The sequence below is a fragment of the Mustela erminea genome, chromosome 9 (genome assembly GCF_009829155.1).
Source record: "Mustela erminea isolate mMusErm1 chromosome 9, mMusErm1.Pri, whole genome shotgun sequence".
NCBI classification, from domain to species: Eukaryota; Metazoa; Chordata; class Mammalia; order Carnivora; family Mustelidae; genus Mustela; species Mustela erminea.
This window is the reverse complement of record NC_045622.1, coordinates 71,319,252-71,344,900: the sequence shown is the minus strand read 5'-3', so window position 1 is coordinate 71,344,900 and position 25,649 is coordinate 71,319,252. Positions and strand designations below refer to the sequence as shown.

At 37.1% G+C, this 25,649-nt stretch overlaps 1 protein-coding gene across 4 annotated transcripts in view; it reads left to right on the top strand.

The window, feature by feature from the left end:
* PIK3C2A (phosphatidylinositol-4-phosphate 3-kinase catalytic subunit type 2 alpha) overlaps positions 1 to 25,649 on the top strand; it is a 102,857-nt gene that overhangs the window by 1,091 nt on the left and 76,117 nt on the right. For all 4 annotated transcript variants that reach the window (XM_032358953.1, XM_032358952.1, XM_032358954.1 and 1 more), the window contains exon 2: positions 23,719 to 24,853. In XM_032358953.1, coding sequence (XP_032214844.1) covers positions 23,783 to 24,853 — 1,071 coding nt within the window. In that variant the 5' untranslated portion in view covers positions 23,719 to 23,782. The remainder of the gene's footprint in view (positions 1 to 23,718; positions 24,854 to 25,649) is intronic.

Genomic DNA, 25,649 nt, shown 5'->3' with positions numbered 1-25,649 from the left:
GTGGAAGAGAGAGCCTGTGGTATTTCCTTCCCTTCTGTTAATTAGCCAGATAGAAATTGAAGTTGTAATTATATTTTTATTTTGAACAGTGGGTGTTGAATTGAGAGGAAGGAAGGAGGTTTTCGTCTTTGAACAAGATTATCTCCTAAAGAGTAAGCTAAAATCTTTCCAGATGGATATCAGGAAAGCTCTGCTGGGAAAATTATTTAATATATTGGAGTATCAAAGCTACAACTTAGAAGAGATGTAGAGAAAAGCTATTAGAAGAGCTGTGAAGACATCCTATAGAGAGGAAGCCTGTTTGGAGGTCTGGGAATGCTTGATTCCAGAAGAGACTTTGTACCTTTGCCTCCTAGGCTTGTGATTAAGTCTCCATAGGAGACTCCTTTTAGGATTGTGCCATACTTGGTGTTAGTGCTCTTATTCACCATGGGGACTTAAACCTAGTTTGAGAGCTATACAGTTGAAGATAATTGCTACTTTAATAGTAAGACCGTTTTTGAGTACTGAAAAGCATTATGACTGAGAATAGATAGATTTTATTATTTAACTCAAACTTAATTCAAAAGTGACTTTATATAGCTACAAGCATATATATATTGAGCTACTTTGACAAATAATTTTGCCTGAATGAATAGATTCTGAAGTATTTTTTCTTTTTCTTATGAAAATCTGTTTTGTGTGCATGTTGCTTGCAGTTTTTTTTGGCAAGCAGTGTATTTTAATGTTTTCATCCATAGGTTTCACAACCTTTTCTGTTTCATGGAACATAAAAGTTGATGTGCTTGCATTTATAAGTTAGGAACTATAACTTTAGATATATATAATATTATTGAAATTATAAGGAGTTAGTTGTATATTAAACATCTGATCATCTGATTCTTTGTTTCTCTCTTCTGCCATGAATGGTTCTTAAATTTTCACTTGAACATTGTTGCATCAGTTCCATGTCCAGGAAGCTTTTTTTTTTTTTTTTTAATTTTGTTTATTTGACAGACAGAGATCACAAGTAGCAGAAAGACAGGTACAGAGAGAGAGGGAAGCAGGGATGCTGAGCAGAGAGCCCAATGCAGGGATCAATCCCAGGACCCTGAGATCATGCCCTGAGCCGAAGGCAGAGGCTTAACCCACTGAGCCACCCAGGCGCCCCCATGCCCAAGAATCCTTCTGTAATCTAGCACAATGTTTTTGCATTTGTAAGCACATTCAGTAAGTGAACTTATACCTGTGAGGGTGTTGAATTTCCCAAGAGTTCAGAGTTCTTATCAGAGCATCAGACCAGACTTTTCAGAGCAGCAGTGCAAAACATTTTTTTTAAATGCTTTATAACTTCTTACTTTGATAACATAACTTACCCATTTTATTATATTTCTCATGTTTCTTTTTTTTTACTTTTTTTTCAAAGATTTTTTGTATTTATTTGACAGAGAGTACAAGTAAGCAGAACGGCAGGCAGAGGCACAAGGAGAGGGAGAAGCAGGCTTTCCACAGGCTTCCTCATTGCAGGCTTTGCAATGAGCAGGAAGCCCATTGCAGGACTTGATCCCAGGACCCTAGGATCATGACTTGAGCTGAAGGCAGCTGCTTAACCGAGCCACCCAGACACCCCTAATTCTCATGTTTCAGGAATAAATCAAGGCAGGTAAATGATAAAGCAAATGTTTTAGTGCTGTGCATTTACATAGTACATGATCTGATTTGTTGTACCTGAGTAGGGCAAAAAATTAACCCTCTGAAAGATTTTGCTATCAGAGGGCCTGCAAGGATGCCTGGCACTGTAGTGGTTTGAGGGATAGAAAAAATGAGACACACAGATTATGACAGTATGGTTATAAGGGCATCAGTAGATCCAAAGTACTGAAAAGGATGGGATCACGTAAGCTGGAAAAGGGGAATGAGTTCATATGAGGAAGATGATACTCAATTTGAGCATGATACTCAAGATGATACTCAATTTGTCTTAAAGGACAAATTTCTTCTGTTAATGAGATAAGGGTGATCAACTTCTGGGGTGCTGTGGGAAGAAGGTGATGAGATTTCTGGGACAGAGTTGTTTCAATGCACAGGGAACAACTTGGGGGGAAACTTAGATAAGAGAAAGTAAAAATACAGATTTAAGGAAGGATCTGTGAGTTCTGTTTGAAAAAATAAAGACAGGACAGAGGTGAAGTAAGAGATGAGAATAAGTAGACCTCTGCAATAAAAAACTCAAGAGGCCAGTGGTCCGAACTTTTATATTATTTGCGTGATTCAGGAAATCTTAGCACAGGTTGTGAATTTGTGGCTTGATTAGCATGGAGGACATGGTTAAGAGAACTGAAGAAGTTGGAGGCTCTAAGCAGCAGAGTAGTGTTAGTTCCTGTTGTGAAATGAGTAGGGGTTTGATAAGGAATTTGATTATGAGAAGAGAAAAGAATAGGCAGTGTTAGGAATATTGGCTAAAAAAATTTGCACTATGGGAAATTTTAATTGAAATAGGCTGTTTTTTTTTTTTAAGTATTTTCTTATAAAAACAGAACTTGGTGGTTTATATTCAGAAAATATCAGTGGAGGCAGGGAGACCTTAAATATTAAAGTTCTTTTACGGGGACTGGCTGGGATCTTGGTGTGAGTTTGAGCCCCATTTTGGGTGTGGAGCCTGCTTAAAAAAAAAAAAAAAGTAATGAAGTTCTGTGAAATGAGAAGGAAAAGCAAAGACAAAAAGGAAAATGAGAGGAGACAATAAAAGGGAAATCAGGGGCCCCTGGGTGGCTCAGTGAGTTAAGCCTCTGCCTTCTGCTCAGGTCATGATCTCAGGGTCCTGGGATCCAGCCCCACATTTGGCTCTCTGCTCCCTGCCTCCCCCATGCCTGTCTGCCTACTTGTGATCAAATAAATAAAATATATTTTTTTCTTTTTTCTAAAGGGAAATCAGTGCAGGTACTTTGCCTTCTGGTGGGAAAAGAATGTGGATGTTGGAGTGATAGACACAGAAAAAATACCTAATTAGGAAACAGGAAAACATCTTTTCAGATGTTTTATTTGCAGTTTAGAGAATTATGTGGAACATGTATTTTCCCCCAAGTTAAGCTCTGAAGGAGATCCAGTTATACCTATAAACAAAACCATAGTGCTGTTGAGTATCCATAACCAAGTTATTTAAGTTCCTTTATATGTGTTTATAATGTGATTTATAACTATATTTCTAGTTCAGTGTGTACGTATCTTTTAGACTACAGTGCTGAGTTGGGAAAAGGTGGTCTTTGGCTCCAGGGAATGTAGCTTGGATTGGATAATGACATTTATCAGACTGGAATTCTGCCTGTATTGAAATGTATGACATGACCCTGTATGTATGTAGAGTTTTTTTTTTTTAATCAGATTTATTGAGATATAATTTACTTATAATAAAATTCATTTGTTTTAGGTATTAGCTCTAGAAGTTGAAGAGATAGTGACAGCCTTTAATTGCCACCACCACATTTAAGATACAGAATATTTCTGTCACTCCAGAAGTATCCTTACTCTCCTTTGTAATCAGTCTCTTTCACTTACCTCCAGGCAGCTGATTTTTATTCCTATAGTTTTACCCTCCCAGAATGTCGTATAAGTTGGTATCATAGGATGTATTCAGACTTTTTTTTTAAACAAATGGTCATCTCAACTCAGAGGAAGTCATCCTTCTCCATTTTTTATTTTTTAAGGTGTTTTTGTTTCAGTAATATACACTAAACATGGGGCTTGAACTCACAACCCTAAGATCAAGAGTCACATGCTTTTCTGACTGAGCCAGCCAGGTGCCCTAGCCTTTGAGTCTGATTTCTTTCACTTGGCGGAATGCTTTTGAGATTCAATAAGACACCACATATTGTATATCTATTTTTTTTAATGGGCAGTTGGGCTCCTGCTACCTTTTAGCTATTGTTAAGTACTACTGTGAGCATTAGTGTACAGTTAACTCTGTTTTAATGCTTTTGGGTGTATATATCTAGGAGTGGAATTGCTGGGTCATATGGAAATTCTATGTTTAATTTATTGAGGAAACACCAAAGTGTTTTCCAAAGTGGCTGCACCTTATCAACACTTACTTTCCATTTTAAAAATTTTAGCCATTCTAGTAGATATGAAGTAGTATCTCATTGTGGTTTTGGTTTGCATTTCCTTAATGATTAATGATACTGAACATCTTTCCATGTGATTATTGGTGATAAGCTGCTTTTTTAAAAGATTTATTTATTTTATTTGTTTTTTTTTTTTAAAGATTCTGTTTATTTGAGAGAGTGTGAAAAAGCACGAGCAATGAGGAAGGGGGAGAGGGAGAGGGAGAAGCAGACTCCCCCCTGAGCAGGGAGCACGATATGGAGCTGGATTCCAGGACCCTGGGATCATGACCTGAGCCAAAGGTAGATGCTTAACTGACTGAGCTACCCAGGCACCTCAAGACTGATTTATTTTAGAGAGAGAGTGAGCATAAGAGGGAGAGAATCTCAAAGGCTCCACAGTGAGCCTGGAGCCCAGTGCAAGGGAAGTGGGTCTCCATCTCAACAACCTTGAGATCACAACTTGAGCTGAAACCAGTCACTCAACTAACTGCACCACTCAGGTACCCCAGTAAGCTACCTTTTGTTAGTGGTATGAATACACTGATGATTGTTCCAATAATTGGAAAGATGTAATACATATATGTATTATTAGATATGTTATAAACGAGTCATATATATGTTATTTAAGCCTGACGACACAGATATAATCTTTTACAGATGAGAAAACAAGACAAAGGGAGATTAAGTAACTTGCTTAAGGTTATACAGTTACTAAGAGATCTGCTATTTGAGCCTCAAGTCTTGCTACTGCATCATTTTCTCTTCTTTGTTATCACTGTTCTGTAAAACTACCAGTTTAATGTAGTTGTGTTATTTGAAAACAACTAAAGATTTTGTTAGCCATAGAAATTATGGAGTTTGGGGGGAAATTCCAGAAATAATTAGTGTCAGTTTTTCATTCCCTTTTTGGGGTTTCTCAGTTGTAACTCAGTTTTATGTTTTCCTGTCTTAAGCTATGTTGGAAATGGAGGCATATACCATAGCACAAAAGCTTACTGTTATTTGTCATGTTGGAATTGGGGTAATGTCAGAGTATATTTAATGATTCATGTTAAATGAATGGACAATAAAGTAGTTCAGAGTTCAGTAATTATCTTCACAAAGCAGTACTACTGTTGCGTTTTTGAGTTAGATTGAAAACTGCTTTGTCAGTAAAATGTCTTTTCAAGAGGAATCTCTTGTAACTGTATTCTCCTTGCCCCCCAACCCCCTGTCATGTTCCCCTCCCAGACAGTGACACATATATGCAGTTACAGAATGCATTCTTGATGAATGCCCCATTGTGAATCTTTTATGTGTAGAATGTTGCTCCTAAGAGCTGAAGGTAGTAGAATGACTGTCAGGGAGAATCAAGCCCCTTATTAATTGCATGTAGTACTTGAACAAAGTGTACTTATAAAGTGTGGTATGGAGGTTAAAGATTGTGGGAGCTGGCTAGGCTTATCCATCTTTAAACTAGTGAAGCTTAGGAAGGCTCTTGACTTTTCCCATGACTTACCCCTTATGTCCAAGTTATCACTCTAATTTTATCTTTACCCTGACCATACCATTAAAAATAGTATCCCCCTCCCCACAAGTAAATCATTCTTTATCACATCACTGTTTTCCCCCCTCATTTCATTTACTGTCTAGATTTAACGTTTTTGTTTGCTTGTTTAAAGAAACCCATTCTTTCCTTGCTGCCAATCTAGTTCAAGGCATTACTAGTTCTTTTCTAGATTATTTCAGTTATTTATTAATTGGTCTCACGGTTTCCATTTTAGTTATTATGTTTTTTTTTCCACAAAGCAAATAAAAATCTTTGAACGTTGTGAAGCTCACATTTCTAGAGAGATACTCCTTTTTTTCTCTCATAGTTTGGATATTTCCTGTTGATTTGTCTTCAAGTTTACCAGTCTTTTCTAATGCTTTTTAGTCCATCTAATTAATTCTTCATTTCTGATTTATTTTTCTAGTATTTACTTTCCTGTCACACCTAATAATTGAATATACTAGTGTTTTTCCCCTTGGAAATAGATATTCAATCATAGAAAGTTCATACTGATGTAGATTTTGGAATTTTTTTGAGAGAATATTTTTGATTTGTGCTAGTTGAGTTTGGTGATTTAGCTTATTAAATTTTAAAAGATTTTTTTTTTTACTGATTTATTTGAGAGGGAAAAAGAGTGAGCAAGAGAGAGGGGGAGAGTGAGAGGGAGTGAAGGAAAAGCAGACTCCCTCCTGAGCAGGGAACCTGATGTGGGTCTTGATCCCAGGATCCCAAGATCATGACCTGAACTGAAGGCAGACACTTAGCTCTCTGAGCCACCCAGGTGCCCTGCTTGTTATTTTTATCAGAAAACATTCCCACCAAAAAAAAGTTTCACTAAAAATCCAGAGTAAAATTAGGTTTAATTTTTAATGAATTTTTAAAATTATGTTCAGTTAGCCAACATATAATTCATTAGTTTTTGATGTAGTGTTCAACAAAGCATTAGTTGTGTATGACACCCAGTGCTCACCACAACATGTGCCCTCCTTAATACCCTAAAATCAGGTCTAAATTAAGAGTTTGATTGTGTCATACCCTAAACTAGAAATATAGCTGTATATCAAACATATCTAAATTTGGAGAAAAGGTTTAAATTCTTTAAGTCATCATGGAAACCTGCCAGGTTTCTTTAGGACTAGGCTCTGTATATGAGATTCATTTGACCTTAACTTCACAAATATTAAGAACCGAAACCACTTTTTTCCAAGTAGTTGTTTACATTACTCTGTGATCCCATGAAGTTCATTCTCTAGTATATTTTTATCCTGCTTGGGCTTCTAAACTACTTCTTCTTCTCTCTCTTTTTTTTTTTTTTAAGATATTATTTATTTATTTGACAGATCACAAGTAGGCTGGGGGGTGGGGAGCAGGCTCCCTGCTGAGCAGAGAGCCCCATGTGGGGCTCATGGGGCTTGATTCCAGGACCCTGAGATCATGACCTGAGCCGAAGGCAGAGGCTTAACCCACTGAGCCTACCCAGGCGCCCACGGGCTTCTAAACTTCTTAGATTTTTTGTGTTGGTGTCTTTCTTCTCTTGCAGAAAGTTCTTGGCCATTTTCTTTTCAAATATTTCTTCTGTTTTATTCTTTTCTGTCCTCTCCTGGGACTCCAGTTATAAATGTTGGGTCATTTGAAATTGTCCAACAGGCATGCCTGTTTATTTTTCTCCTTTTTTTCTCTCATAGTTTGGATATTTCCTGTTGATTTGTCGTCAAGTTTACCAGTCTTTTCTAATGCTTTTTAGTCCATCTAATTAATTCTTCATTTCTGATTTATTTTTCTAGTATTTGTTTGATTCTTTTTTGTAATTTGTATCATTCTGGTGAACCTGCCACCCCCCTTCCTTCATGCATCTCCTTCATTTTTTCTGCTAGATCATTTAGTATTTTCATCCTAATTAGTAATTTTACCCTAAGTTCCTGTTTGATAATTCCAGCGTTTGGGCCTTCCTTTTCTGTATCTGTTTATTTTGACTGTTTGACCATGGGTTACATTTTCTTTCTTTTTTAAAACGATTTTATTTATTTATTGGACAGAGCACAAGCAGGGGGAGTGGCAGGCAGAGGGAAGAGGGAGGAACAGGCTCCCCACTGAGCAGGAAGCCCGATATGGGGCTCCATTCCAGGACCCTGGGATCATGACCAGAGCTGAAGGCAGACCCTTAACTGACTGAGGCACTCAGGCACCTCAAGTCACATTTTCTTTATCTCAAAATCTTTGATTATATATTAGCACAACTTAAATGTACCTTATTCTGTCAAGCCACTAAACTGAGAAAGTCTGATTTATAAGTAAGATGGGTCTGTGTTTTGTTGCAACTTTAATTTGATTCAGTTCTGGGTTGAAGTACTTTGGGTGGCAGTGATAAGTTTCTCTTCAGAAAGATTTGGGATCTGAGCACTGACTTGATTCTAGAGATTTGTTTTGCAGCCTAGCTACTAGCTTTTTTTTTTTTTTTAAGTTGCTGGGAAGTCCCTTTGTTCTCTGCTTTCTTTGTTCTTGGTTTTCTGTGACTCAGATTTTTGCTTTGCTGTCCTTAAGCCCAGCCACTGGAGGGCATCTATCTTTTATAAAGGCCTAGGATGCTTTTGAGGGCTTTTTTGTCAGCTCTCCTGCCCCCATCCCCAGCCACTGGTAGCTAAAAGCTTGGAATGCCTCAGGTGGATTTCTCCCTGCTCACCTGCCCAGCCCTTGGAGGGTGGTTACCTTTTATTTCAGGGAGGCCCACATTCTTAAGGGGGATCTCTTTCAGCTCTTCTGCCTTATCCCCAGCTTTCAGTGTGGTTTCTGTGAAGACTTGAGGGAAAGATTTGGTGGGTGGGTGCAGACTTGTTCCATGCCTGGGGCTCCTTATAATTCTTAATCCAGGGCTTTAGACCACTCACACTCAGATTTACCTCCACCATGCCTCAGAATTCTGATCTGTCAGGGTAGCCTACCCACTACTGTTAAGAGTGTTCATCAGAAGTCTTACGGTTTTTTCCTTATCCCTGTCTGTAGTGCATTCTTCCTGCTCTTCTGTACCAGAGATGAGAATAACAATGGATCTGCCTCTCCTGTAAGAAGTTTATCACTTTTGGGAATTTAATTCATTAGGGTTTTTTTAAGATTTTATTTATGTGTTTGAGAGAGAGGGGGCACAAGTAGAGGAGAAGGGCAGAGGGAGAGGGAGAAGCCGGCTTCCCACTGAGCAGGGAGCATGACACAGGGCTTAAACTCAGGACCCTGGGATCCGATCTGAGCCAAAGGCAGATGCTTAACTGACTAGGCACCCCTAGTCAGTTAGGCACCCCTTCATTAGGGTTTTTAATGTGTGTCCTCTGCTCTCTGATGTCTCTTAAAAGTATTTTTTTAAAGCTTACTTAGCTTGTTTTTCATTGTTGAAGTGAGACAGTTTCTTGCCACTTTGTATATTCTAATAACAGGAAAATCCCTCTGTCAGTTTTTTTTTTTTTTTAAAGATTTTGTTTATTTGACAGAGAAAGAGATCACAAGTAGGTGGAGAGGCAGGCAGAGAGAGAGAGGAGGAAGCAGGCTCGCCACTGAGCAGAGAGCCTGATGTGGGGCTCGATTCCAGGACTCTGGGATCATGACCTTAGCCAAAGGCAGAGGCTTTAACCCACTGAGCCACCCAGGAGCCCCACTTTATCACATTTTTATTACCTTTTAAAATAATAAAGCTTACAAATGATGAAGTGTTTAAAACTCTACCAAACTTGAGATAGTGAAAATCTGCTTTCCACCATTGGCTCCCCTCAGTCCTCCATTTTTAGTTATTGACCTAGTAGTTCCTTACCTTTATCACCTCTGTTTTGCAAGATGTCTTCTCCTTTTCAAGAAAAGACCCTTCATCCATGCTTCTGATTCATATCCAACTGTACCCAATAATTAAGCTAGTGTGAATGTCAGGTTTTATGTATCTATTACTTTTTGTGCCCTGAATTCTTGTCTTCAATCTTCTCTATTGAAGGCCTTTTTAAACCATTTTAAACAGCCATTCCTGATAACCTCCTGTCTGAGTTCCTTTTACTGTCAATGAATTGAAAGAATAATATGTCTTTGCTACTTGTAATTCCTTACTTTTTTAGTTTTCTGCACTTCTCCAAATTGTTCTCTTTGGAAAAAAATCACTGCTGATGGTCTGTGGGATGGAGAAATGAGGAGGGACTGGTAATGGGTAAAGTGTTTCTTTTGGGATGATGAACATGTTCTGCAGTTTGGTAGTGGCGATGGTTGCACAGTTCTGAATATATGGAAACAACTGAATTGTATGCTTTAAATGGGTGAATTTTATGTTAATTGTATCTAATGAAATTATTATTAAAATAATCAGAAACAAGCTTAGATTTTGAGGGTTTTCTTTTTCTTTTCTTTTTCCTTTTTCAACCCTTATCCTGTGTCACCTCTTTGTAGTTTCTGACACTACTAATCACGTTCTTCTTAGGACACTGCATTCCCTTATTTCTCTTATACCATTTTTCATACCTATTATGTTTCTCTGACCTTTTGTTTCCTGCGTAAGTATTAGTGGCCCTTATGATTTCCTCCTTGTTTCTTTTATTCTCTTCACTTAACACATTCTCCCAGGGCAATTACAACTACTTTCATGACTTCAGGTCTTTAGTTTTATATAGGTAACACCTCAGGATTCATCTCTAGCAAAATTGCCCTGTTGCATCCAAGACTTCTATTTCTAATCAACAGGCAGGCGTGAACTCGATTTTCCACAAGTACTTCAAAATAGTTGTATGTTTTGATCTGACTGGGAAGGACCATGTGGCTCTGAAGAACAGTACTGAGAGTAACGCACATTATTTTATTCCCCCCAGAGAAAGAAATTAGTGGTTTATAATTTGGCACTTTTAAGATGACTTCAAAATACTTTAAATGAAAATGAATGCAACAAGAGTTAAAAATCTATGGTATCTCTTAGTTTAAAATACTCACTTTGAGTAAGATATTTCTGTGTAATTTTAAGTATCTTACAGAGCAACAGAGGCACTCTACAATGAAAAATTGCTTCCTAATCGGGAGCATATTAGATTAAATTTCATTTATTTGTTAACAAACATTTGAATATAAGCTTGCTTGTTCTAGGATTGTTCTAGGCGCTTGGTGTATAAGAGTGAGCCTAACAGATAAATCCTAGCTCCATGAAATTTATAGTCTAGAGGGGGAAAAACTAGACAGCAAAATACATAAGTAAAATCTAAGTATGCTGGGGGCGCCTGGGTGGCTCAGTGGGTTAAGCCTCTGCCTTCAGCTCAGGTCGTGATCTCAGAGCCCTGGGATAGAGCCTCACATCCGGCTCTCAGCTCAGCAGGAAGCCTGCTTCCCCTTCTCTCTCTGCCTGCCACTCTGCCTACTTGTGATCTCTCTCTCTCTCTGTGTCGAATAAATAAAATCTTAAAAAAAAAAAAATCTGTAGTATGCTGGATGGTACTAAATGCTAAGGAAAAAGCAAAGTGTATGAACAGTGGAGTTAGAGAAAGTTGCAGTTTTATCTTGATTATCAGGGAGGACTTAACTCAGATATCACCTCAGGGAACACTTGAAGGTGAGAGGGTATGCCATTCAGCTATCCAGGGGCGGAATAGTCTAGAGGGAACAGAAGAGCAAAGGTTCTGAGCGAGAAGTATAATGTATTTGAGGAATAACAAGGCAGTTAGTTTAATAGTAGCACAGAGGAGAATTACAGAAGTAATAGGGGGACCAGATATTAGAGTGCCTGGTAGGCTGTTGTAAGGATTTTACCTTTTTTTTTTTCTGAGTGAGATAAGAACTGTTGAACGGTCTGAATGGAAAGATCTAGTTTTTCAGTATCATTCTGGCTGCTGTTTTGAGAGTGATCTGAAGGTGGAGGGTGGAGGGTGGAGGGTTGGCAGAAACAGACTGGGTATTTATTCCAATAATCCAGGCAACAGATGATGGTCTAGGATGGTAGTAGGAATATATAGAAAAAATGCTCAGATTCAAGAAATAGTTGAAGGTGGAGGCTATAAGATTGTATGTACATATCAGTAACTTTCTGATAGAGTTACCATCAAACATTGCTGCGTTCCTGAGGAGCTATAATTAAATTAGGATTTTCTAATTCAATTCAAGTAAAATAAATTTGCTGGATATAACATAAAATGGTAAGAATGTGCAGTCATCTCTCTTGCTGATAGTATCTATTTTTAAATATTGTAGTTGTATTTTAAAATGCAGTGAAGTTTTGTTTTGTTTTTTTTTTAACATAAATCATGTTATGTGCAGTGCCTGTTAAGTAATTCACAGCTGGTGAAAATTGGGAAACGGTAATTTGTTTTGTTGTTTTCTTTTGCAGTCTTAATTACCCTTTCTTTGTATCCCTTAATAAATGAGAGTAGTGTCCTTAACTTAGCCTAAAGATTGGCAAATAAAAAGGGGTAATATTGCTCTTATTTATATTTTTTATGACATTAAAAAGTTGAGTGTCTTGTGTTCATATAATTTGCCACATGTGAATTTTAACCCCCCCACATACTATTAATTGTAGGTGGTTTAATTTTCACATACCATATATAATATATGAAAATATTTAAACTACTGAAATTTAAAATATATGGGGAGTAGATTATTTTATTATGAAATAATGCACAGAAAAGTACATAAAGCATATGATTATTTAACAAGTAATTGTAAAATAAACACCTGTATAACCAGTCAGTAGGTAACGAACTAGAACATTGCTTGTATTCCAGAAGTCCCTAATATACTTATCCTTGGTCATGAATCTTTGCCTCCCTCCATGAGTAACCACTATCCTAACTTTTGAGAGTCCTTTCCTTTTCTTCACAGTTTTACCATTATGTAAGCATTCTTTTTTTTTTTAAATGTAAGCATTCTTAAACAATATGGTTTTTCATGTTTTTGAAATTTATGTGACTGGAATCATTATATGTATTTTTTTTTAAAGATTTTATTTATTTACTTGACAGAGATCACAAGTAGGCAGAGAAGCAGGTAAAGAGAGAGGAGGAAGCAGGCTCCCTGCTGAGCAGAAAGACTGATGCTGGGCTCCATCCCAGGATCCTGGGAAGGCAAAGGCTTTAACCCACCGAGCCACCCAGGCACCCCTCATTGTATGTATTTTTGTGTGTCCATGTGTTTGTCATGTTTCTACATTTTACTCATTTTTTCTTGTAGCTGTAGTTCATTGGCATTACTATATAGAATTCCACTGAATGAACTGTGATATAATAAAAAAAAAATATTTGGTCTTTGTTCTGGTTCCTCTCATGGAACTCCTAACGCCTTGGAATTTCTAGAGTTTCTTTTTGTATGCTAATGAGGTTAATAGTGCCGGAGATCCCTAGATAGTTTCAGGATGGGGCTGGTCATCAGAGGCTGAGGCATGTTTAGAGGGTTGGAACTTTCAGTTTCATCCCCTGACTTCTGGAGATGAGAGAGGAACTGGAGACTGAGCTAATGACTAATTCCAGGTTCGTTTCTACTTTGGACTGTTGTGGGCAATGTTACTCGAAGGTTCTTAGGATTTTCTTTTTAATTTGTAGAAGTTAGTAATCTAGTATTTGAGTTCTTTGGTTATGTGTTAAAGATCTCTTCCTTTCTTGTGGCTTGTTTTTGTCATCCTCTTTGGTGTGTTTTGATAAATAAAAGTTGTGGATTATAGTCCAGGTTTTTTTTTTTCCTCTTATGTTTAGTGCTTTCTGTCTTGTTTAAGAAATTTTTCCCTTTTCTGATTCTAGTTTTTCCTTTCACATTTAGACGTTTGGTTTGCCTTAAGTTGATTTTGCTTAAGGAGGGAAGGAAGTAGGAATCTGTTTCATATCCCTTCATTTGTTCTAGCTTCATTTATTGAAAAGACAGTTCTTTCCCTGGGCTCTGATATGCCACTTGTCTTTAGTCAGGTGTCTGTGCAGGTGTGTTTCTGTTTTTGGCCTCTTAGCCTGTTCTTTATTAGATTTTTCTCTTCCTGCATAAATACCATATTATCTTTAATAAAATTGCTTTTATAATCTTTATTGGGTAGAGCAAATCTTTCCACCTTGTTCTTTTCCAAGAGGGTTTTGGCTCTTTTGGCCATTTTGGTTACTGAATAAATTTTAGAATTAACTTGTCAAATTTTATTTTAAAAGCTGTTGAATTTTGAGTGGGATTTCATCAAGTCTATATATCTATTTCAGGAGAAGTGGAATCTTCACAAAATTAAGTTTTCAAGCTTCTGAACATGGAAAACTATCCCTTACATTCAGATAATCCTAGTATTTGTCAGTAAAGTTTTATAATTTTCCCCTATAACTTGTTACATGTACTGCTAGTTAGTGGGTTCTGTGTGTGTTACTATAAATATAATTGTTTTGAAAATTGCCTTGTCTAACTATGATGAATATATAGAAATATAATTGATTTTTTATTTATTAGTATCATTTCCAATAATCTTGCTAAAATCTAGCATTGCTGTTACCTACATATTCTTTGGAATTTTTACTCTATCTCAGAATAATACTTTGTTTCTTCCTATTTGATCCTACATTTTCCTTTTCTGTGCTGTCTAGTAGTCTATAAAGTGTTGCATTGAAGTAGTGGTGGGCATCCTGGTTTTTGTTCATGGTCAAAGGGAAAGCTTTCAAGGTTTCATCATTAGATAAGATTTTTGTTGCTACTCATGGTCAAATAAGGAACTTCCCTTCTGTTCATAGTTGGCGAAGAATATCTATTGAGATGAACATATGCTTTTTCTGTTTTAATTCTTTATTGATGTGGTAAATTGCATTTTGTATTATAGCTAAGTTTGGTTTGCTGTTTTGTTTAGGACTTTTTGTATTTTGTATTTCATGAGTAAGATTGGTTTGTAATTGGGGCGCCTGGGTGGCTCAGTGGGTTGAAGCCTCTGCCTTCGGCTCAGGTCATGATCCCGGGATCCTGGGATCGAGCCCAGGCTCCCTACTCAGCAAGGAGCCTGCTTCTCCCTCTCCCCCTCTGCCTGCCGCTCGCCCTACTTGTGTTTTCACTCTTTCCCTCTCACTGTCAAATAAAGAAAGAAATCTTTTTTAAAAAAATGCTGTAAGGGGTGCCTGGGTGACTCAGTAGGTTAAAGCCTCTGCCTTTAGCTCAGGTCATGATCCCAGGGTTCTGGGATCAAACCCCGCATCAGTCTCTCTGCTCAGCAGGGAGCCTGCTTCCCCCTCTCTCCCTCTGCCTGCCTCTCTGCCTACTTGTGATCTCTCTCTGTCAAATAAATAAATAAAATCTTATAGGAAAATTTACAGCATTTTTTTTATCTCCTTACTGTATCTTACAAGGTTTAGTATGATGAATATTTTTTTATTTCTCTGTGCATGTGTTAATCAGTTTGGTATATTAGGTTTAGTATAACTTTTGTTTATTTTAAAGATTTTTTTTATTCCAGAGAGAGAGAGCATGAGTGGGGATTGTCAGAGGCATCCTGAGAAGCAAACTGTGGTGGGAGCCCTCTGTGGGCTCTGTCCCAGAAGCCTGCAATCATGACCTGAGGGAGCTGAAGGCAGACGCTTAACCTGCTGAGCCATCCAGGCTGCCCCATGTTTATTGTTTTTTCATTGATATTTTTAATAGTTAATTTTTTTTAAGTTTATTTATTTTAGTAATCTTTACACCCAGTCTGTCACTCCTGCCCTAGGACCATGAGATCAAGAGCTGTGTGCTCTTCTGACTTAGCCAGCCAGGCACCCCAATGGTTGTTGTTGTTTTTTTATTTTGCTTTCAGCATCTAGTATACACCCAATAATGAATATTTATTGAAGAAGTAAATAAATTATGTAGTGCTTATTTACCAAAAATAAGTTTTTTTAAAAAAATAAATACATATTTGAATATTCTCTTCCTGGCTTTAAATCATATTGGGATGGCCTTCTTTATACTGAGGTTAACTAGGAATTCCCTGGGTTAGTTTGGCTTTATGATTCTTTTTTTTTCCCCCTACACTTAAATAAGTTAAGTTTGTAATCCTGTTTGGTTGATTTTTCTATGAAATGAAATTTATCTATGAAATGTTAACAGTTTGTTAATTGTAGAACAATTAGAAATTGTATACTTTAAAAATACAAAACTTACTCATAATGGTTAAGACAGACCTTAGTTAAAAGGCTGTATGTTATTTAGGGAACTAAAATTTTTCTTCCCCTGAAAATTAACTAATAGACATTGGAGATACTTTATTGAGTTGAGGGAAGGGATGAATTCCCTTGGGAAAATAAATTTTTCCTTACTATCCAGAAATTAATGATGCTCGTTCACCCTGCTTTTTGTTCCTTTCCTTTTAAATTCTGTCCATAAGTTGTCTACTCGCCACCTTTTGAGCTTTTGAGCACTAGAAATATGGCGAGTCTAAGTTGAAATGTGTAAGTGTAAAATATATACCACGTTTTGAAGACTTAATATAAAAAAGAAGGTAAAATGTCCCATTCATATTTTTATATTGGTTACCTATTGAAATGACGTATTTTGAATATATTGTATTACATAAAATATTAATAATTTTGTCTGCTTCTTTCTGTTAATGTGGTTATAAAAATTTTTAAATTCAGTATCTGGCATGCATTCCATTCCCATTGAATAGTGCTAACCTAATCTCACCCAACAAACACCAGGACATTCATCCATTTAATCTTTTTGACAAAGTTGTATAATGCTTAATACCAAAGTACTTGATTACTTTTGTCAGTTGAATTTTTTTCCTCAATGAATCAGAGATAGTTCGAGAATGTTATCTTGTCTACTGGAGTTCTTCCTTTTAGAACAGATGATGCTTCTCTCCTATTTTTATTTTATTTAAGAGTTTTACTTTTTTAAGTAATCTCTGTACCCAACATGGGGCTCAAACTCACAATCCTGACTGAGATCAGGAGTCACACACTCCACTGACTAAGCCAGCCAGGCACCCCCTCCTCTCCTATTTTTAGTTTTCTGTTGCCGTCTCCCCTCCTAGTTTCCAAGATAATTTTTTTCTGCCACCACTTGTTTATTCTAAACTCAACCACATGATTTTTCACTTTTAGTTTTTTTGTTTTTTCAAGATTTTATTTATTTATTTGTCTGAGAACATGAGCAGGGGGAGCGTTAGGCAGAGAGCGAAGCAGGCTCCCAGCTGAATCCAGGACCCTGGGATCAAAACCTGGGCCGAAGGTAGACACTTAACTGAGCTACTCAGGTGTCCCAAATTTAGTTGACTCATTAATAAATAAACTCTTTTAGTCCGTTTTTTTTTTTTTCTTTGCTTGTTGCAGAATTTGAGCTGCTCTTTGATAAAAAGAACAGTGTCTTAAGTTCCTAGTCATGGAGGCATTCATTCAACAACTACAGTAGAGTAGAAGAGGATGAGTAAAATCCGAATTCATGCCCTCAAAGAAATGATAAATTTGCTAGTCATGTGATAATAAATTAACTAATAAATTGGCACATGTTATAACTAAATAGCATTAATTGCTTCATGATAGAATTAAACAATAAAATTTATTAATGCAGAATGAGGTAACTAGCCTTGAGGAAGAAAGTTGGTATTTATGAAGGATAAGGTATGTTTAGACACTTATTCTAGGTAACTGTGAACATAAAAATACAGTAAATTAGCAGTGCCTGGATTTGAGTTCTCTCACCACTTGCTAACTACTATGAACTTGGGCAGATTATATAATTTGTATGAAGTTTTTTTGTTTGTATACTGGAGATAATAGTAGCTACTTAGTTTATGAGGATTAAATTAGTTAATGCATTGCTTTAAGCAGTGTTTTTGGCACTTAGTGTTTATGTATCTATGCAAACAACGTACATTGGTGTATGTCTATAGATTTATGTATAGAGATATGTAGATATTTGCTACAGTTTTAAATATTTTCCATGGTTACTGTAGTGTTAGTTATTTCATTTATTTATTTATTTATTTTTTAAAGATGTTATTCATTTATTTGACAGAGAGGCAGAGATCACAAGCAGGCAGAGAGGCAGGCAGAGAGAGAGAGGGGAAAGCAGGCTCCCTGCCAAGCAGAGAACCCACTGTGAGTCTCGATCCCAGGACCCTGAGACATGACCTGAGCCGAAGGCAGAAGCTTTAACCCACTGAACCAACCAGGCACCCCAATAATTTTATTTTTAATGGTGGCATAGTATTCAGTTCCATAGGGGTGCCATTATTTGATTTTCTTTGAGATTCATTTTCACTTTATTTTTTTAATTTATTATTATTTAAGATTTATTTATTTGACTCAGAAAGAGCAAGAGAGCATGCACGCATGAGCACAAGCAGGGGTGAGCAGCAGGCAGAGGAAGAGGCAGAAGCACCCTGCTGAGCAGAGAGCTCAATGCAGGACTGGATCCCAGGACCCTGGGATCATGACCTGAGCAGAAGGCAGATACTTAATTGACTGAGCCACCCAGGCGCCCCTCATTTTCATTTTAGATGAGAAATATTTTCATTGTTGAACTCAAATGATTTTTTTCTCTATTTTTTTTACTTACCTTTAATTTCAAGATCACAAAGTATTTAGATGGGTAGCAGTACTGGCTTGTTTTATTTCTTATTTCTGAGATCTAAATTTAAATTTTAAATGAATGTCTACCAAAGAAGCCAAGAGCTTTTAAATTAATTCTTTTGGGTCTGCAAATGGTATCCCAAAGTTTAACTGAATAGTTTAATTGCCCTCTTTTGAAGAATTTAAAGTAGCTACAGCCTTGTGATTATCACTGGGTTACTCAGTGTTGGGAAATTTTGGCAGATGGTATACAGTCATCATTCAGAAACTAGTTATATTGTCTTTTCCAGCTTGAATTAGGAGAACATTAGCATTGAAGTTTGCATTTTGAATTAGCATGTGCAAAATTGTATCCTGCTAAATGTTTGTCATCAAATGACGTTTTGTTTAAAAAAATTAATGGAGCATGTTACTGTGGCAGCCTCAGAAAAAATAGCTGAAGCACTGGGTTACTTTTGGACAACCTTTTAAGTCCTTTATTACCTTTGGGTATACATGCATGATAATCTTTTGGAAAGCTAAAATATGGTAAGTCAGCCATTAATAGCTTACTTTTACTACTTAGAGTTGAATTTACTTTAGCAAATTCTGCTTGGGGTTAATACTGGGGATAGGGCAAGCAAATAAAGTGATGTGAAAAAAATGCCATATTCACTGTTAAAATATTTTTCACACTATTTTATACCTTTGTCAGTAAATAAAAGGTAACATTAATATGAAATAATTTAGAATAAGTGTGCTCTTTTGAGTAAACTATCTCAAGCTCACTTTAAAAAATCCTGATTCTCTCTTTCAGAACAATGTCCTATCATTACCAAATATGGTGGCCAGGAAAATGGTTAAATAAATTACCAATATGCCTGTGGAAGGTGAATTGCAGTTCAGTATTTGCTTCCCTTTGCAAAATGTTGTTTTGTTCTAATTCATCTGATTTTGTGAAAAATACACCATGTTGTGGTATTCAGTAACAGGCAGTTGAACTTTCTCTCATATATTCCAGTCATGTGCCATCTGAAATTTCTTCTTCAAAGCTGTCTGATAGCTCTTACTCCCTTCTTTAAAACACATATTCATTAGGGGTGCCTGGGTGCTCAGTGGGTTGGGCCTCTGTCTTCAGCTGGGGTCGTGATCTCAGGGTCCTGGGATCGAGCCCCACATCGGGCTCTCTGCTCAGCGTAGAGCCTGCTTCCCCCTCTCCCTCTGCCTGCCTCCCTGCCTACTTGTGAACTCTGTCAAATAAATAAATAAATAATCTTTAAAAAAAAAACCCACATGTTCATTAAATTAAGGCCCATATTTATTAAGCTGGGTGCTTTTAAATGTAGGGAAGAAAGAACAAAGTAGGTCTCTGCACTTAAGCTTATTCAATACTATCGGGTAGACATACAGGTTACAGATTCTGTGTAAAGAGATTTTTAGTTATTATGGGAGAAAGTAATTTTAAACCAGCTTAAGCAGAGGAATTTATTGGCTTACATAAATGAAAAGACTGGTCTTGGACATGGGTTGGATCCCGACACTTAATGTAATATCCAGAATCTATTCCATTTTATTTATCATAGCTTTGCTCTCTTCTGGTTTGAATCTGTTCTCGGGCAGCATTTCCTTCAGTGAGTAGTGGCAAAGATGGCCACAGCGATGCCAGACTTAAATCCCATAAATTTAGCAGCTTCAGTGATAGGCTTCCTTTCCAAATAGTTTCAGAAGTCTTGGGATTAACTCTAATTGGCCAGACAGGTCCTCTGATGTGGTTGTGGGTGGGAGGACTAAGGATGTTGGAGCCCTATTTGAACTAGATGTAACAAAACAGAGATGACAGTATTCCAAAAAGGAAGTTATAATTTCTACTATCAGAAGAAAGGATATTGATGAGGCAAAAACAGCATAAAGTCTATGAAAATTAAGATAGAAGTTTTATATGAGCTGAAAAGATAGTTTCTAAGAGGAGCTGCTTAAGAAAAGTTTCAGGTGTCTGTATTTGCACTGGGCCCTGAAGGACAATTATAATTTTTCCAAGGCAGAATGAGTAAAGAAAGGACTTTCTAGGTCACTCACTTGAGAATTTTGGCAGTGAAAAAAGAATATTAAAATGAAAGCTACTGGAGTCTAAAGAGGAATGTTAAGATTTTTTTCCACCTCAGTGTGTATAAAACTTGAGCATTTTTATGGCAGAGGAGCAGAAGCAAGTAAGAGAAAATAATGCAGAGGAGGCAATCACTGATAAGTAGGGGAATTCAGGGGGATTAAGGATATAAAAGGAAAGGATTTAGGAAGGAAAAGGGAACTGTTCATTCTCTAAGGATACTTGAAGGAAGGTGGTAGTGGTGGCTGTGAAAGTTAAGATGGAAATTTGCTGTTAAATTGGTAATTGGCTTTTGCTTTCTGAAAGTGAGAAGGAAAGATTGACCAGTTATCTGTTGCTATGTACTAAGCCATTCATTCCAAAATGATTTTGTGGGTTAGCAGTTTGGCTTGAACTCAGGGTAGGTGGTTTTTTCTGCTGTCTTGTCTTGGGTCAGTAATGTGGATGTGGGCATTTGGACTGTGGATGATAAGGTGGTGGCTTTGCTCGTATTTGCTGGTTGGTGATGACTGTTGACTGGACCTTTTTCTCCTAGTGCTCTCTCATCGTCTATGAGCCTTCCCATGGCAGTGGCTGCATGAAAAAAGTAAGAGATGAAGCAGTCAGGCTCTCATGAACTTGGAACTCCCACAGTGTCACTTCTTTTATATTGTATTGGACAAAGCAAGTCACACAGAGAACTAGACTTCCACCCTTTATGGGAGGAGAAGCGAAGTAACTTTATAAAGGGGAAGTGTGTGCTGAAGTGGGAGGAATTTGTACCTCTTCTTCCCCATCCAACATTTTGTGAAAATTTTCAGTCATGCGGCCAAGTTGAAAGGATTTCAAAGTGAATACCCATATGCTTACCAACTAGATTGTTCTATTAATATTTTCCTGTACTTGCTTTAGCACATGTTTATCCATCTATCCCTCTCTCAGCTAATTAACTTATATTACTTTTTGTTGAATTTCAGAGTAAATAGTAGATGTCAGTTTTTTTCTCTACGTAGTCTGTATATATTTAGTAAAAGTCAGTATCTTTACAGTTTTTCTTGAGATGAGATGCTTGCGTACAATGAAGTATACAAATTTAAGTGTGCCTTGTGAGTAGTTTTGCAGTCTACCACAGAAGGGAAAAATATGGAAAAGCTTTTCAGTGAAATGCCTCAGAAGTTCAACTATAGGGACGCCTGGGTGGCTCAGTTGGTTAAGCAGCTGCCTTCGGCTCAGGTCATGATCCCAGCATCCTGGGATCAAGTCCCACATCGGGCTCCTTGCTCCGCTGGGAGCCTGCTTCTCCCTCTGACTCTGCCTTTCACTCTGTCTGCCTGTGCTCGCTCTCGCTCTCCCTCTGAAAAATAAATAAATAAAATCTTAAAAAAAAAAAAAAGTTCAACTATAGTTGTATAAAAAGACTTGCAAAGGATGTCTTCCTTGAATATCTCTTTATGTCCTCATCACTAGTAATTTTTTCATTTAGTATTACCTCAGCACTTAGGATTTTCATTTGTTTTACATTAATCTGAAATCACTTTGAGTGTTTCCTTACCTCCTATCATTAAACTTATATTTTGTATATACTATAGACAAGCACTGTGCTAGAAAAAGGATGTAAGTAAGAGCTCCCTTGATTTCTTTTTTTTTTTTTTTTTAATATTTTATTTATTTGACAGGCAGAGATCACAAGTAGACAGAGAGGCAGGCAGAGAGGGGGGATGGGAAGCAGGCTCCCCGCCGAGCAGAGAGCCCGAAATGGGGCTCGATCCCAAGACCCTGGGATCATGACCTCAGCTGAAAGCAGAGGCTTTAACCCACTGAGCCACCAGGCGCCCGCTCCCTTGATTTCTAGGTGTTCAAACTAGGTGAATCTCAAATCAGTTTAGATTAATAATAGATGTGATTTATTTAATGCTTATGCTCAAGGTCAATAATAAGCACTTTTCAGTTGAATTGTTTCATTTAATCCTTCTAATTTAGGAGATAGATACTTTCTCATTTTAAAAGTTAGGAAACTGGGGCATTAAAGCCTTTGCCTTCGGCTCAGATCATGATCCCAGGGTCCTGGGATCAGCCCCGAAACGGGCTCTCTGCTCAGCGGGGAGCCTGCTTCCTCCCCTCTCTCTCTCTGCCTGCCTCTGCCTACTTGTGATCTCTGTCTGTGAAATAAATAAATAAAATATTGTTTTTAAAAAGTTAGGAAACTAAGGCATGTGGGAAAGTTTTCACTTCCCCAAGTTCTTACAGCTTCATAAATCAAGCTGATGTGACTCCAGACCCATAATTAATCCCTGATTCGTATTGATAAGAAAAGCAAGAAATGTGCCCTGTTACACAGTAGCTAACTAACCCTTTAACTGGTCATTTTGCTTCATACAGTAATTTTGATCTGAACTATGTTTATCTTAAGTAGAAGACTACAAATTTTTATGAACTAACTGATGAGATAGTTTAATAAACTATTTCTTATAGCTTATGAATAAATATTTTAGCAATTTAAAAAGGAAGAATTTTGGGGCGCCTGGTGGCTCAGTGGGTTAAGCCACTGCCTTCGGCTCAGGTCATGATCTCAGGGTCCTGGGATCGAGTCCCACATCGGGCTCTCTGCTCAGCAGGAGGCCTGCTTCCCTTCCTCTCTCTCTGCCTGCCTCTCTGCCTACTTGTGATCTCTCTCTGTCAAATAAATAAATAAAATCTTTAAAAAAAAAATAAATAAAAAGGAAGAATTTTAAGATTATAACTCTTTCCTAAACTCTGTGCCCAGTATGGGGCTTAGACTGATAACCCTGAGATCAAGAGTTGCATACTCCACCAGTTGAGCCAGCCAGATACCCCAGTATTACAACTAATGATTTAACTTCAGATAACCCAATAGAAGTGTGGTCAAAACTGACAAATTCAGCCATAATTTAACCTTTGAGAGGAGTATTGCAACTTCTTGTAGCTTTAATACTCTTTATTTTAATGATCTTTGTTACATTATACATTAATAGTTATAGAATACTATAACCCCTTAATCAGTTTTTCATATGTGTTTTGATAATAGTTCCTTGATTTTATTGATTAGATATTGAGTACTTTTATTGTTAATTGGCTTATGGGTAATTTAACAAATAGCAAAAGATTGAGACCATTTGAACTTGCTATTTGCATAACAGTAAGCCCTATTCAAACTCTTGGCAATATGTGACTAGCCCTTAAGTTGTTTTGTGCCAAGAGTCCTGCGGAAAGTGCCATTGGTTAACAGCTGCCACTGAGACACCTAAAATGAAAGGTTCTTAAGTTCATTTACAGTGCTAGCTTTCCTGTTAGGTCAGGGAATGAGGTAAAGTCATGTATGACTAACATATCCTTTAACCCAGCATTGTGTAGATATTTTTAAAATGTTCCTTCACCCAGATGTCCCACAACTGTTCATTTTATTTTATTTGGTTGTTTTTGTGTAAGTGGCTTTAAATCCTAAATCATATGAGGTAGGGTACAAACAAAATAAATCTATTTGTGTTTTTAAAAAATCTAATTGAGGTTTATGTTTATTTTTATGTATAGGTCTTGCCATCTTGGAAGCTACAAGAAAAAATATATTAGGGAAGGTTTGGTCTTTTAAGTGGACATGGCTCAGATATCCAGCAATAATGGATTTAAACAGTGTTCATCACATTTGGAACCAACAAGAACAAAAGAAGTGGACAAAGAAGAAGCATTACAGATGGAAGCAGAAGCTTTAGCAAAACTGCAAAAGGATAGACGAGTGACTGATCATCAGAGAGGCTTTGAGTTGTCAAGCAACACCAGACAAAAAGCACAAGTTTATAACAAACAGGATTATGATCTCATGGTGTTTCCTGAATCTGATACCCAAAAAAGAGCAGTAGATATTGATGTAGAAAAGCTTACCCAAGCTGAACTTGAGAAACTATTGCTGGATGACAGTTTCGAAACTAGGAAAACACCTGTCTTGCCAGTTACTCCTGTTCTGAGCCCTTCATTTTCAACACAGGTCTATCTTAGACCTACTATTCAGAGAGGACAGTGGCCACCTGGATTATCTGGGCCTTCCACTTACACTTTACCTTCTATTTATCAGTCAACTTATAGCAGTAAACAGACTGTATTCCAAAATGGCTTCAATCCAAGAATGCCTGCTTTTCCATCCACAGAACCTATATATTTAACTTTCCCAGGACAGTCTCCATATTTTTCATACCCTTTGACACCTGCCACGCCCTTTCATCCACAGGGAAGCTTACCTGTCTATCGTCCAGTAGTCAGTCCTGACATGGCAAAGCTGTTTGACAAAATAGCTAGTACATCAGAATTTTTAAAAAATGGAAAAGCAAGGACTGATTTGGAGATCACAGATCCAAAAGCAACAGTCAACAATCTACAGGTATCTCCAAAGTCTGAAGATATAAGTAAATTTGACTGGTTAGACTTGGATCCCCTAAGTAAACCTAAGGTGGACAATGTAGAGGTATTAGATCATGAAGAAGAGAAAAGTATTCCAGGTTTACTAGCAGAGGATCCTTGGGATGCTGTTCTTCTTGAAGAGCGATCACCAACAAGTGGTCACCTTGAAAGTAAGGTGAATGGAAAATCTCCTTCTGGGGCAACAGTAACAAGAAGCCAGTCTTTAAATATTCGAACAACTCAGTTTACAAAAGTCCAGGGCCAAGTATCTCAGGTATAGTCTTTTCTTACTAACTTCTCAAACTTAGTAGTATAACACAGAATTCATGTTAAGTATATAATTTATTAGGTAAAAGAACTGTTTCTCATTTTGAATCTAGTTTCTTTATTCTTAAATGTGCTGTGAATCTTAGATTGTGTGGGAAAGAATTAAATGTGTTTAGGTCAATTGAATAATTAGTTGCTATTAATATTTTTAATAGGATTATAAATTTAAAAACCTAGTCAAGGAACTGGCTGTCACTGATAAGCTCTTATTTAAGATAATTTTTATGTCTCTCCCTGTCCTCTCATTATACATGGTCCTACTTTCTCTTCCTTATCTCTTTAATTTTTCAGGGTAAACAAGGAATTTTGGGTTTTAACCCCATTATGGAAATTTTCCCATATATTATTTTGTTGATTTTAACTGTGAATGAATGAGTGAATGGAAGAGCAAGAGGAAGGGAAGTAAAAGCCAATGAAGTCTCTCTTTAAACACCTATATTGATAAAAGTCAAGAATGGAACTATAGCCTATGTGGTGTAGTTGCCGAGTTCATATCATCTTACTATCTGTAAAATTAGTTAAGGGTAGCTGGGAAAGGATGTCTTCCTTAGAAGAGAGGCAGCAGGGTTTAGACTTCTCCTTTCAAAATACAGTATATCATTACAGATTTCTATTTTGCTCCTATATCTATGGATCTTGGGAATATTTAAGCCTCATTCTCCCCTTAATGTGAATTATAGCATTTGGCTAATTATATCAGCCTTTAACTACTCTTTAGGTGCTGGTAACCAACTAGACTTTAG